The sequence below is a fragment of the Silurus meridionalis genome, chromosome 6 (assembly GCF_014805685.1).
Source record: "Silurus meridionalis isolate SWU-2019-XX chromosome 6, ASM1480568v1, whole genome shotgun sequence".
In the NCBI taxonomy this organism is placed as follows: domain Eukaryota; kingdom Metazoa; phylum Chordata; class Actinopteri; order Siluriformes; family Siluridae; genus Silurus; species Silurus meridionalis.
In genome coordinates this window covers 11221711-11236636 of record NC_060889.1, presented here as the reverse complement: position 1 = coordinate 11236636, position 14926 = coordinate 11221711, and the positions used below count along the sequence as shown (strand labels likewise).

The 14926-nt window shown below is 38.8% G+C and overlaps 2 protein-coding genes across 2 annotated transcripts; one reads left to right on the top strand and one right to left on the bottom strand.

Annotated features, from left to right (window-relative positions):
• Window positions 1–3623: 3623 nt before the first annotated feature.
• On the top strand, window positions 3624–9328 carry chmp5b (charged multivesicular body protein 5b). Its single transcript, XM_046852430.1, has 8 exons — window positions 3624–3808; window positions 5577–5681; window positions 6199–6245; window positions 6336–6429; window positions 6705–6776; window positions 8149–8257; window positions 8583–8698; window positions 8839–9328. Exons 1-8 carry the CDS (start codon window positions 3740–3742, stop codon window positions 8887–8889), a joined length of 663 nt encoding a protein of 220 aa, XP_046708386.1. The 5' UTR covers window positions 3624–3739; the 3' UTR covers window positions 8890–9328.
• A 176-nt stretch (window positions 9329–9504) lies between these two features.
• Window positions 9505–14515, bottom strand: fastkd3 (FAST kinase domains 3). The gene is given in 8 exon segments (XM_046852429.1): window positions 9505–9875; window positions 10042–10156; window positions 10238–10307; window positions 10510–10684; window positions 10776–10858; window positions 11081–11419; window positions 11422–12536; window positions 14421–14515. Coding segments are annotated over 7 exon segments (1971 nt in total). The 5' UTR covers window positions 12512–12536; window positions 14421–14515; the 3' UTR covers window positions 9505–9776.
• Window positions 14516–14926: the final 411 nt, after the last annotated feature.

The following is a 14926-nucleotide window of genomic DNA, read 5'->3' as shown; positions in this document are numbered from 1 at the left end:
ACCTCGGAAAACTCGTACATTAATGCACTCGTAGGTCAAGGTACCACTGTAGTTGTAAAAAGAAGGAGAAAGACAGTGAACAATGACTTACTTGGTCAGCTACTGTTTAGATACAAGCCGTTTTAACGCGTTGAGTCTGGGTGAAGGGAGAGCTCACTAAAACTCCAGTTGCAACATAAATCATATAAGCACAGACAGGTTTCCAAAACTCATGCTTTTTTATTTTTCTTGGCAACAGCGTTATGCACATAACATATTGCATTTAGTGTCTTTCGTTAAAGCCTGTGTAAAGTTCATTCGTTTCAGTGTAGAGAAATGCGGCTTATAGATAGGTGCGGCTTATTTATGTTAAAAATAAAAATCTTTGTCAAATTATATATGGGTGCGCTTTATAGTCCGAAAATTGCGGTAGTTTAAATTTTTTATTTTTTTTTTATTTTTTTTGCTTTTAATTTTTAATTTTCATTTAAATAGATTTGCAATCCAATTTTGCCTAACCATACATCTGAGCCGTTGAAAGTCAAGGTTCTTGCTCAAGGACTCGAACATTCACAGCCATTTCATATATTAAACCATGTTCACGTTAGAATAAAACCCACAATACATTTTGCATTGTAAATCTGAGGGATTTTTGAGGTCCATAATATCTTTTCTTTATGTTTTAAACTTCTTGAAATAGATATAAATGTCAGGCCCATAAAAAATATTTAAAAACAATACATTGATACAATAAACAATACAATAAATTAAAAAAAAAAGAATGTCATCTCCTTTAGCACATACCTGAGAGACTGTTGAGAAAAAATGCCTACAAAAGATCCTTTTGTAGGCCACCAGTGAGGATATTCCTGCTGTCTTATTTGATAAATGCTCTCTGGTTTGGTTGTGTGTTATGGATGGCAGCTCCATTACATACAGCAGGATTGAGAGCATAGCCTCTTGAACTCTGTCATGACTCATCACTGATCTATGGTTCTGTTAGAGATCTCGCACTTCTTCTTGTCATCTACCACCATAATCTGTCTTTTCTCATTTTAAATGAGTAGACTCAACTTGAACCAAACTTTTGTTTTACAATTTTATATGGCTACATTAACTATGAGAATTATTGCAGCTGATGCTCCTCTAGTTATGCCACTGAGAGGCCTTTACTGTATGTGCAAAAAGTAGGATTGAATCATGGGAAACACACAAATGTATCGAATATTATAATATTTTATATATAAATAATATTATATCGAGTATTGCAATATTGCAATTTCCCTTCACTGGAACTAAAGGACCCAAACATGTTCCAGCATGTGTGCACCTTGCGAGCGCCGTAATGGTACGGCTTACAAAGTTTTAAATGGAAATTTTTAAGAATTCTGATTTCAGCCTCACTATGGGATTAACTGGAACACCAACTGAGCCCCAGACCTACTTACCTAACACCAGTGGCTGATCTCGTTAATGCCCTTTTAGCTGAATGTACGCAAATCTACACAAAGAATAATGAGGATTACATCTGGAACAAGACTTTTCAGCAAACATATATGGGTATGATGTTCGCGTGTCCACATGCGTTTGGTCATATGTGCTGTATAGCACTGATTATGCACAGAAATCATAAAATATCCCTTTTTAATTATAATAATAATCATTGTATTGTCTTCTGATTCTCTGAAGTGTTACAAGATAAGGCAGTTGCATTATTTATTTATTTATTTATTGCTTTTATTTAGTACGTAATTTTGCTTTGAAAGTGTGTTCACTCAGAAAAACATGAAAAAGCAGGTTATCAGGCTGTGATCAAGTCTTTCAATTCGAAACCCACAAAGCAAAACCGAGCGAAAAAATCTTTATTTTTATTTAGGAGGTTATGTCTCCCTCTAGAGGTTACTACGTATCTCTGCAGGTTAAAATATCTATATTTAATAAATAAGATACACGTGTGTGTGTGTGTGTGTGTGTGTGTGTGTGTGTGTGTGTGTGTGTGTGTGTGTTACACGTTTTATTGATGATCATGTAAATACAATATAATCCTGTAAACTAAATCCCTAAATTTAAAATAATACAGTTATGGAAGTATGTTTCTATTTTATTTTGACCTAATAGCAGTTATTTATTAATACAGCCATTTCTGTATGTACACTCTACAACTATATACCCAGCCATTAACGTTGCACAAGCCAGTGCACTCTTTGTTCAGGTCCCAAGCCTGGATAAATGGGGAGGGTTGCGTTAAGAAGGACATCCAGTGTAAAACATGCCAAATCAAATATGCGGTTCACGATTTAGAAATTTATAATGGATCGGTCGAGGCCCGGGTTACCAACGACTGCAGGGACATGTGTATTTTATGAGGAAGTCAGGTGTGTCAGAGAAGTATGTGAGGGTGGTGCAGGACATGTATGAGGACAGTGTGACAGCAGTGAAGTGTGCAGTAGGAACGACAGACTGGTTCAAGGTGGAGGTTGGGTTGCATCAAGGATCGGCTCTAAGCCCTTTCCTGTTTGCAGTGGTAATGGACAGGTTGACGGACGAGGTCAGACAGGAGTCTCCGTGGACTATGATGTTTGTGGATGATATTGTGATTTGTGGTGAGAGTAGGGAGCAGGTTGAGAAGAGACTGGAGAGGTGGAGGTATGTGCTGGAGAGAAGGGGAATGAAAGTCAGTAGGAGTAAGACAGAGTACATGTGTGTGAATGAGATGGAGAGCAGTGGAGGGGTGTGGTTGCAGGGAGAAGAGGTGGAGAAGGTGGAGGAGTTCAGGTACCTGGGGTCAAAAGTACAAAGTAATGGAGAGTGTGTTAGAGAAGTGAAGAAAAGAGTGCAGGCAGGGTGGAGTGGGTGGAGAAGAGTGATAGCAGGAGTGATTTGTGATAGAAGAGTATCTGCAAGAGTTAAAAATGAGATATTAGGCATAGCTAAATTGAAACTGGTGAATGTGGTTTACAAAGCAGACTCTTTAACTATTTATGTGAAAAACATTGCATTGTTTGAGTGACAGTTTTGTGGGTGAAACAAAAATTGTTGATCAGTGAGGCCAGAGGGAAATGGCCAAAATGCTTTAAACCTCCAGGATCAAATATGTTCAATAAACGCTATTTAACCCATGATGAGCAGAAAAGCATTACGACATGCACAACCTATCAGGCTTTGAGGTGGACCAAACTGGATGGTTGAATATTTGAAAAAGGACTTTTTCCAGTGTTTATTAAAATAAAAAACAAACTTAAATAGGCATTGCGGTGATCTTCGGGTAATTCGAAGAAGAATTATACTGATAGCTCTCTGTAGTACACTTGGTTCAGTGATAGAGAGATAGTACAGGGTGAAAGTGTATTTTTCCCCCTTGAAACGCAATAATTTTTTTATTATATTCAGATCAAGTAGACATTAGAGATAATTTCCTAATAGATATAGGGAACACTGAGGTAGTTCCAGAATTTGCATGTCTGAAACTGAACCCATCTGAAACTGAGATAAATGTATACCTTCACGACTACTAGTTTATTTACAATAATTGTAATTAAAAGCAATTATTTTATATATACTCTGATGAAAATTCAACCCCTTGCTCGGCTTTAGAAAGGGGGGGGGGGGAGACTTTAAATCACGTGACTAAGCTCTGACGTCAGCGTCAGCCGACTTCCGGGATTTTTGGGGTGGTTCGCTGTGCTGTTGTCAGGAAGCCCGATTTGATTATTGTTTTTAGGATTTCCTACATTTTAAAACAACAAGAAAACGAGTCAACATGAACCGCATTTTCGGGAAAGGAAAACCTAAAGCACCACCTCCCAACCTTACAGACTGCATAGGAACCGTAAGTATTTAGTTTATTCTACTTTTAGGAGCTGTCTGAGGAAATAAACAATGAAAGTGACCCAGTCGCTGTTATAATAATGTTGGGGGGGTTTGTAGTGTCACACGATAGGGTCGCTCAAATGAATGGCTCTTTATTGAAAGTGTTTTTTTGTGGGTAAAACAAGTCACATTTTGGTGTATTTTTTTAACCGCAATGTTAGCTTAGCTACTTAAATAGACTTGCTGTATCGGTCAATGCTACATCTTGACAGCTAGCCGGCTTGCTAACTGTTTTTGTCCCTCGTTGCGTATTTTGCTGTGTCATGTGGCGCTGTGCTTGGAGATGCAAATCGACATATAGGATTTTATTCTTATAGATTTAAAAGAATATATATATACATATGTGGCAATACAGTTACAGTGAGATATATGGATGTCCGGTCTGATATATTGTTCTCTTGTTGCCTTGACTGCTGGCCCTGACCCAGCGGTGTGTGTGTGTGTGTGTGTGTGTGTGTGTGTTTATGTTTATATACAGACCTCTCAATAGTTTTTACACGAGTATATCATCATTGATTTATTTCCCAACGTAAAAATATTAATAAACCATTTCACTGATTTTTTTCTGAAGAAACAAATCCTCCATTTTGGATACACACGAATGACATTCCACCCTGAATGACGTGAAAACGTGTTCCAGGAAGGAGTGTGTTCAATAAACACTATTCACAAACGTGTTGAGCTGAAAAGCATGTCGTCAGGCCTCGAGGTGAACCAAACTGGATGGTTGAATATTAGGGGGGGGAGTCATTTTTTTTTCCCCCAGTATTTTATTACTGCCCCCACCCTCTCCACAAGAAAATCCACCCTGAATGCATTCCATTGTTTACAATTGTCACGTGACTTTTAGTCACGTCCTGTATTGAATGCAGTTAAGACAAAAATTGGTTTAAACAGTTCCATATATTACCCACAATGCCGTTTGACTGCCACGTAATCCTATAGAGACTGCTGCAGCGCCGCTTTAATCCTTATCCAGCCCGGGTACCTTCTGTACATCTGTACATTCAGCTGAAGCAGATGAAATAACATCTTGTCCACTTCCAGACAAAATGCTTCACATAGTTATCTAGTCATTTGCTAGATCTGTAACGAAACAAGCCGGGTCTCTACTGTGCATCGGCACGACTGTGCAGCATTACTGTGTGTTGAAGTTGAAATGTGTATATATTTGAATATAGGATTCTGGATGTCAATAGAAAACGATGAATGCTTTTAGAAGCTGAATGGATCCTGAGCTTTATCTGCTACGTTCGAGATTTCTTTAGTCGTTTTGAACACCACGACATGTGAAAAAAGCACCACTCAACCTCGATAGCATCACAGTCATATGCACAACACACGTTTTAATAAAAACACGTTTAATGTTTCAGGGTGGAGTTTACTTTTAATTCTCCTGCTCCCACCATTTATGTTGAGGGTTATACTCCTATGTGTCATGATCATGCACTAGCGTTTTTTTAAGCAGGTACGTCACTTATAGAGCTCCGTAGATCATAATGGATGGTTCGTGTGTTAAATAGTTCCTTCAGTGTAAAAGGGCGTGTTGATGTCGTGTGACCAAACCGGTCACACATGTTTTTGCAGGTGATTGAATCACAGTGTCAGACAGCAAGACACTGTTATGTGCAATCAAGAAAAATGTCACCACATATCTGATTATAATAAATATTATTTTGTCACTTGAAGCTTTGACTGCAATTTCTTTCATTTCCTCCAAACCCCAGGTTGATTCGCGGGCTGAGTCCGTTGATAAGAAGATATCCAGACTCGACGCTGAATTGATCAAATATAAGGATCAGATAAAGAAAATGAGAGATGGGCCATCAAAGGTAAGAAAAGTAAAAGGACAATCTTATTAATTTATTTATGGGATGTTTTTACAAATAATAGTTAAAAGAGGAAGTTTGAAAATTTGCATCCATATTTAATGCACTTGAAGTAAATGTAACTAAAATTTGGTTCTACGGTTTTAAATAGATTTGTTAATGTAGTACTCGATAAACGGAAAACATAAATTAGCAAATTGGTTGCTGGACAAAATAGAAACTAAACGAGTCGTCTGTTGGACAATGTAAAGCTAAATAAAAGTAAAAGGAGTAAGAATTGTTTTTTGAATGAAGATTTATTGTGTTTTCCACTAAACAAACCAACTAAATTCTACTAATAAAGTATAATTACTTAAATATGTTCCAACTGCATTACAGAAATCTCCTCACATGCATGTCTGATGCTTGGAAATACTGCTGTTTAATGTTAGAACTACTTGAATCATTGACGATGGTTAGGAGTGCGAGAACATTCATTGGATTTTGATTTGCTAATATTGTTGACCATTGTGTCTTTCAGAATATGGTAAAGCAGAAAGCAATGCGAGTGCTTAAACAGAAAAGAATGTAAGTATAATTTGCTATAGACCAACCTTTTTTCTGTCATCGTAATTGGTTTTTAATACTGTGTGGGGGGGGGTGGCGGTTCGCACGCAGGTATGAAGGACAGAGAGATCAGCTGATGCAGCAGTCGTTTAACATGGAGCAGGCCAACTACACCATTCAGACACTTAAAGACACAAAAACAACTGTAAGAACAGTTTCTTTTTTTTTCCCGAAATTCCCTCAGTTCTCTTCTGATTATAGTACTTAAGGTACAGCTAAATATATTATGCTAACTGAAACACAAACAACAAATGCTTCTGTATAGTTATACTGATGTAGTAGAGAATCCTTTCAAATTCAATTAGGATTACATTAGGAATGCGTTGTTTTTTTTTTTTTTTTTTTTTAAGCAAATAATCAGTATGTCATATTTGTTTCCTGTGAGCTGACTTAGCTACTTGATTGACTCCTGTTTGACAGGTGGATGCTATGAAGATTGGAGCCAAAGAAATGAAGAAGGCTTACAAGAATGTGAAGATTGATCAGATTGAGGTAAACAGCAAATCACACCAGGCAAAACAAGCCATATACAGAAAACGTTCCTGTTATTATATAGTGTTGTACGAGGTGGTATACAAAAGTTTCGAGACTAGTGCGCCAAAGGTCCGGTCGCTTTCGTCAAATTTCCTCCTTCAGGCGAAGTCACTATGGACGGCCTGGCCCGCGGGGACGTATTCTCCATGCACAATGCCGCAAATGTCAAATAAGACGATGAGCATGCACTTGGAGAAGCTGTGGACCTGCCTTGCCTTTTTCTTGTGGAGATGATAGGCTCTTCCACTGTGAAGACTGTTGCTTCGTCTCAGGGTCGTACCGGTACACCCAGGTTTCGTCACCTGTAATGATCCTCGATATAAAGGACGCTGACGGAGTTTCCTCTGCTACTGGGTCAGCAGCCTGGGGACGAACTTGGCAGCAACAGGGTACTCCGACGATCATCACGCATAAGTTGGCAAACGGTTTCGGTGGTGAAGCTCATTGATGTTTCATCGTCTTCTAGTGTTGTTCTGCTGCTCTTAAAGCACACATTCAGTTTCGTTCAGAATTTCACATTTGCTCTTTGTTCTTGCTGTCCATAAAGAAATTGCAGACGTGGTAACGCCCGTGGCATAATAGCATAATTGATAATTAATAATAGCATCATTAGTCTCAAAACTTTGATACTACCTTGATCATTGAGACCCCACGAGGTGAGATCTTGCATGGAGCCCCAGTCCGAGGGAGATTGACAGTCATGTTTAGCTTCTTCCATTTTCTAATGATTGCTCCAACAGTGGACCTTTTTTCACCAAGCTGCTTGGCAATTTCCCCGTAGCCCTTTCCAGCCTTGTGGAGGTGTACAATTTTGTCTCTAGTGTCTTTGGACAGCTCTTTGGTCTTGGCCATGTTAGTAGTTGGATTCTTACTGATTGTATGGGGTGGACAGGTGTCTTTATGCAGCTAACAACCTCAAACAGGTGCATCTAATTTAGGATAATAAATGTAGTGGAGGTGGACATTTTAAAGGCAGACTAACAGGTCTTTGAGGGTCAGAATTCTAGCTGATAGACAGGTGTTCAAATACTTATTTGCAGCTGTATCATACAAATAAATAGTTTAAAAATCATATATTGTGATTTCTGGATAATTTTTTTTGATCATGTCTCTCACAGTGGACATGCACCTACGATGACAATTTCAGACCCCTCCATGATTTCTAAGTGGAAGAACTTGCAAAATAGCAGGGTGTTTAAATACTTATTTTCCTCACTGTATATATGTATGTATGTATGTGAGAGAGAGAGAGAGAGAGAGAGAGAGAGAGAGAGATTTGACCAATGATGTGATCTTATGTGCTGTGGATAAAACGTAACGTGGGTTGTAGGATCTTCAAGACCAGTTGGAGGACATGATGGAGGATGCTAATGAAGTCCAGGAGGCTCTGAGCCGCAGTTATGGAGTGCCGGATATTGATGAAGATGATCTAGAAGCAGGTTAGTATATGAAGATGGAGGCTTTCTTTTTTTTCAGTTATTGTATCAGTCTGAATAATTTTTTAGCTCAGCATCTGAAGAACTGGTGGATTTGTCTGATTTTTTTTTAATAACTCCATTGAATTTTGATGTTTCCTCTGACCTTACTTATTCACCAGTCACTCACTCAGTTTTCTGACTGTTGTGTGAAATCTCAGATCAGCCCATATGGTACCAAAAACCATGTTACAATCAAAGACTTAATGGTAGTGTAGTCCTACCTATTGAAGCCTTCACTATTCACTTGTTTTATTTTTAATTGATGAATTTATGTTGTGCTTGTTAGAACTGGACGCACTTGGAGACGAGCTCCTTTTGGACGATGACAGCTCTTACCTTGACGAGGCCTCCTCAGCTCCAGCTATACCAGATAGCACTCCAGGAGAGAGAAGCACCAACCGGGTAAGTAGAAACACCAGAGTTGACTATATGGCTGAGATGTTTGCTTTAGATCTAAATATATGTAGTGGTGTTCTTTACTTTTTAATTTGCTTTGTCAGCAATAATGCATTCGGCATGTTTTAATTTTTTCCCCGAAACAGGATGGAGTTCTGGTTGACGAATTTGGACTTCCTCAAATTCCAGCATCATAAAAACCCGATGAACTCGTCTTAACTTTCTTAAAACGTATGCATCATACAGTACAATTATGCATACGACATGTAAAACACTGCGATTCTTGCATTCAGTTTTGTAAAAAAAAGAAATAAAAAAAAAAAAAAAGAAGGGAAGGGTTCATATAAGCTCAATTTCTCTGGGGGTTAATGATTTAAAAGTATTCACGACTGTAAACACAGCCAGGCTTTCTTTTGCCCTGCTTATGTTCTTGTCTAATAAGTAATAGTCACTTCAACTAAGTGTCAGGAGATAATCGTTAAAAGGAACTACAGACCTTTTTTTTTTTGTTTGATTAACTTTTGATCATATATACAATTCTCTCTATTTTGTTTCTAAATAAAAGTACCTCAATGACTTTGTACAGCAACAAAGGGTTGCCAGCTACCAACAAATAAATTATTCTATATTTGGCAATGTGGGTACAGGATTTGATTTTCTTGAAAAAATGCTTTCCCCCATCCCATTATAAGCCGTGTGCTACAATCTGAAGATAACATACCAACGCACATATGATTCCATGAAACACGGCATGATCATGTAAAATTTCAGCTGAATTTAAATTCCTTATTATTTAATGATGAATGACAACATTAAAAAAGCACCATGGCCCTTTTGGTTTATTTAAACAAATAATTTATATAGTACTATTATAGTACAAGTCTGAAAGAAAAAAAAAATACATTAGATACTAGGACATGATCATTAAAAAAGAAAAACAAGTCATCAGCATTGCGACGTGTGCAACGGAAATCTGTTTATGTAATGAAACTGAGGCAATTTGTGACTTTAGTATCAGAGTAGTCTTCATATGTTTGAGGGAACGAGTCTGCCATGAAACCTGCTGCATATGGAAAGCTAGTGATCACCAGCTCAGGCGGTAGGTGTGAGGGAAAATCTTCTTGTGCAGGTATTCCACGATGTTTACCTTGTCCTTTAGGTTTTCAAACTCGTAATAGGGAAGCTAAGGAGAAATCAAGGTGGGGCGTTAGCGTCTCAATTCTTTTTTTGTAAACAATGGCGACCATGTATTATTCACTTTTATGTTGCCCAGAACAATATATTTTTTTATTATATATCTCACACAAGAAAATGACTGATAAAAACCAAAACCTGGCCATGAAACTCACCTGAACCACTTCATATCCAAGAATCTTTAGGTGTCGCTGCTTAATAGCCTCCTTCCCCAAAAGATGTCTGGCATTAGCAGCAAAGCGCTTCGGCCCATCAATACAAACAGCAATTCTGATCGTGTATATAAAGATATGCTTATTAACACGGACTAAACACGAACCCACTCGAATTTATTCTTTTAAACTCTATTACCTTTTATATACTTCATCAACATGGCTGGCCGGTAAGACAAAGCCATCTTCATCTACTTTTATCTCCACATCTGAAGAAAAAGGTTTTTTTTAGACATTGATAAATAGTTTGTTGGCTTCTATAAACTGTAAACGATGTTTTACATTTTAACATCAGCTATTATTCTGCAAATGAATCCAGTGTGCTGGAGTAAACAGCTAATACAACAGAGCTTGTTCTCGCTGTACATAAGCAGATTTATTGTGTTATATAACAATGTCTTCATACATTACCAAGTGTGTAACAATATGGTGTAAGGACTTTAGAGGCAAAGTAAGTTTGATCTCCCAGCAAATCCACGAGGCCATTCTTCACCCAGTTATAAAGGTGAGGGTCTGCCAGACTTTCCAATGAACACCCAGGATACAGAAATGACTTCACTCGCAGCTTGGGTAAAAATTGTGGACCCTAAATATTATTCCAAAAAAAGATTAAGTATTAAATAGGCATTTTGAGTTGACACGCTAGTTTAGATGTACAGAAAGAATTAAACACACACCCGATAGAATGGACATTCCAGTTTCATAGTCATGTAGAGTTGTGTAAGCTGAGCCAACACTCCCTGATCCATTACACTGCCCTCTGACAGGAAACAAGACTAATTAAAAATATAATGTACGAATACTGTATACACTCAATTCAAAATTACTCCCTAGTAATTTGTTAGCTTCTCTAAATCCAGTGTTAACTTATTAGTAAGCAGGTGTACATCACCAGTGCCAATTCTGACCACAGCACCACAGTAGAATATATATTTTGGTTTGAAATAATAAAAAGGTGTAGGTACCAGATAGACCCCCTTACCCTGAAGCTGTTGTAGGAAAAATGGGCTGAAGACCTTTGACACAAAGTTGAGTGGAAATCTCTGCAGCAGGGTACATGCATGCAGCAACTCGACCAGCGTTCGAGGCTGGAAGTGTGAAAAACGTGCATTGAGGACGGACTCCACCTTCCGGAAAAGTCGCCCAGCCTCCTGAGGTACGTATCCCACCGTTCCCAGCGCCACTATCTGCCGAGATACCTGGTCCGTGGTGTAGTCATCTGCCCTGTACACAAAGCTTTCAGCCACCGCGTCAAAAACCGGAGGAGAAAAAATGCGCCGCCACCCGAAATATTGCATTACCCTGGTTACTGTCTCGGGATGAGCGTGAAGGCTATTTTGGGTACATGGCGTTCCAGAGCCATGACGAGAAAGCGATCACTGTGTCCATAGTACATAAGTGCATTCAATACATTCGACAGTTCTGTATCCGTAAAGCTCTCCACGTGACGCACGGCCTGTTTGCATAATGCTATGACCAGTGGGAGTGCCTGTTTTTGGCCCAGCATCATTAAAGCTCCTAATGTTTCACTGACTGTTATGGGGTCCATTCTAGTGGCAAGTCTGAGTGCTCTGGTGTTCATTTCATTCAGCAGATCCTGATAACGTCCACCCTCACCCAACCCTGCAGCTAGCATTTTATAGACCAAGGTCAGCTCACTGGAATTCCAATGAGTTGGATCTTTGTCCTGGATCTGCCCCATAGCCTGGTCTAGGATGCCACAATCCGGCCCATTTACTGCGAAAAGCGCTTGCACTAACTCGCACAGCGTCCCGATGCTCAAGCGTCCTGTGTTAAGCCGCGCCTGGCTCTCAGACATCAACCTCATCACTAGGAAACTCTGTGGGTCTAAATACAGGCGTGTGGAGCCCAGCAGCGCTCTCACCACCACCTTGTCTTCTAGTTCGCCAGCTTTTTGCTGTAACCTCATGCACAACTTATTTAAAACCGGATCAGAGAGCAGCACCTCAGGCTCCTTAAGTCCTTTGGCTCCATCCTGCTCCAAATCAGCCAGTCGATGGAGAACAGCAACAGCTCCTGCACTTGAGAGATGTGGCGTGGAGTGTACAAGGTGCAGAACCTCTTGAGAACTCTTGCAGGAGACGAGGCGCTCTTTAAAGGCACGTTCCTCACCAGCGCTGAGGCCGTGCAACAGAGAGGTGAGCGCCCCTCCTGTCGAGGGGTCACCGGGAAGCCGGATGGATCCGGTCACGAGAAAGAGAGGCTCGCGAGTCGTGATGCACAGCTTTCCCTCTTTACCGGGGAGAGCATGACGGCCGTCCTGGAACAAGGTGGGAACGCCTGGAAGGCATATGTGTTGTCTAACAGACACATTCAGATTGGTGGGACAGAGCGGATGAGGAAAAGCTGCTTGCCGCAGCACATGCAGCCTTCGCACCACTTTTAGAGCCATGAAAAAGCGCTATGACATCCTTCACCTATAGTGGTAAAAAAAAATACAAAAATTAAAAAAAAAGGAATCAGAGTGGAGAATTTTTTTATTTTTTTTGAATGCCACTATTCAGTGTTACACGGCTATTACACTATGTGCCCAAACCCCTCCCTTAGAAAGGCCAAAAATCAAACATGACAGTGGGCCATGGACCAAAATTAATAATGCATTATAGCAACCATTATATCAAAGTTGCCATGGTCTCTCTCATTTATTATTTTATAATATTAATGATGAAATGGATGGACAGACATAACACGACTCTGTAATCTGCATAACTAATGCAGTTTTATATTCAGTTATAATCAGTGAAACTTCTAGTACAGTGGTATTACTAGTAAAGTAAAAACACTCCAATTTATTGGACACTAGAGTTCAATGCCCAATTCGGTGATTCAATAACCTCTAATGAATAACGTGATGTTGGTCCTTACTATGGAAGTGTTTCTATATATATCCAGCACATGGACACTTTAATCTGTACTTGTGTCCATATCCGTCACACATATCCATCCATCCCTTCTGTTTAATTCATGTATATGTATATACACTGAACAAATTTATAAAACGCAACACTTGTTTTTGCCCCCATTTTTCATGAGCTGAACTCAAAGATCTTTTTCTATGTACACAAAATGCCTATTTCTCAAATATTGTTCACAAATCTGTCTAATTCTGTGTTAGTGAGCATTTCTCCTATGCTGAGAGAATCATCTACCTCACAGGTGTGGCAGATCAAGATGCTGAATAGACAGCATGATTATTGCACAGGTGTCAATAAAAGCAAACTCTAACATGTGATTAATATATATATATATATATATATATATATATATATATATATATGTATATTTATGTGTGTGTGTGTGTGTGTGTGTGTGTGTGTGTATATATATAGATATACACACACACACACAGTAAAACCCCGTTGAACGAGCATAAATCGTTCTTGAAAATTGCCCGTAAGTCCATTATGTATTTGCTGCACTGAACAACGAGAGCGACCGAGTGATACGTCATAATTAAGCGACTGATGCGACCCTCCCGGCGAAAGCGGGGAACCGGCAGCGTGGGTTTGCTCGTGCCTTCGAAATTTGCTCGTGAAACAGGGTAAGATTTTGCGAGCGAGGTCGTTACTGTATATGTGTGTATACACACACACACACACACACACACACACATATATATATATATATATATATATATAATATTATTCTTAACCTTTTCATACTGTATATTCAGAATATATTAATATACTTTTTATTTTTATATTGTGTGTGTAAACAGCCTTGTATTCTTACTGTTACATCGATAAAAATTGACTAAATAAAGTACTTTATGATAAACATCTGGAAAATAAGCTCTTAGACCCTAATGATGTACACTTTGACAGCAGAAGGAGACTGTAGCTGCTATACATTTACTGGAGAAAATTAATTAATATCAAATACTTAAATAAAAACGGAGAAACGAATGCTTTTTAATAAATGTGCACATAATAATAATAATAGATTATTATTATTATTATTATTATTATTATTATTATTATTATTATTATTATTAACAGATGTGGTGATGGACTTCATCACTTTTGTTGGCTGAAAGTCCAAAGTTGTTTCCATAACAAGATGAATTAAATATGTTTTGCACATTATCAGGCAGGTTAAATAATCATAATGAACATTCCCACAGTCGCATTATTGCACTTTCAGTTGCCCTTGTGCCATTGAACTCGCACCCGGAAGCGGAGTTTCTCACCGAGTTTCATGTTCTGCAATCAGCATTTACAAAATGAGACTGGCGTCTTAACTGAAACGTTTAGACACCCTAAATACGACTTAAACTACAGTTATTAAAATATATACTTTACCTAAAGTGATCAGCAGCTGCTGAATGACTCGGCGTGCCATCTTGCCATTTTCGGAATCAATGTGCGCATGCGCATGTTGGATCCCTATTGGCTGAACTACGCTGTGGTAGGCGGGTCTAACCTAATCCACATGGAGCCAGAAAATAAAAAAACCTAGATAGGGCGCATTGAATGGAGACACGACCAAGGCAGCAATTCATTAGGTTCATTAATGGCTCGTGCGATGGCCAACATTTATAGTACGTTTCTTTGAGTGCTGCTTTAATATGGTTGGGTATAAAAACATTAAATAGTGTTTATTAATACATTCAGAATCAGAATCACCTTCACTGCCATGCATCATAAGTTGCATGTACAAGGAATGTGTCATACTGTGTTGATGCTATTAAAAATCGATTTAAAAAAAGAAAAACTAGGTAAATAAAAGAAAGGAATAAATAAAAAGAGAAAGAGAAAATCTGAGAAGCCTCTTCCACCATGTACAGAAATGTACAAAAAGCAAGCTC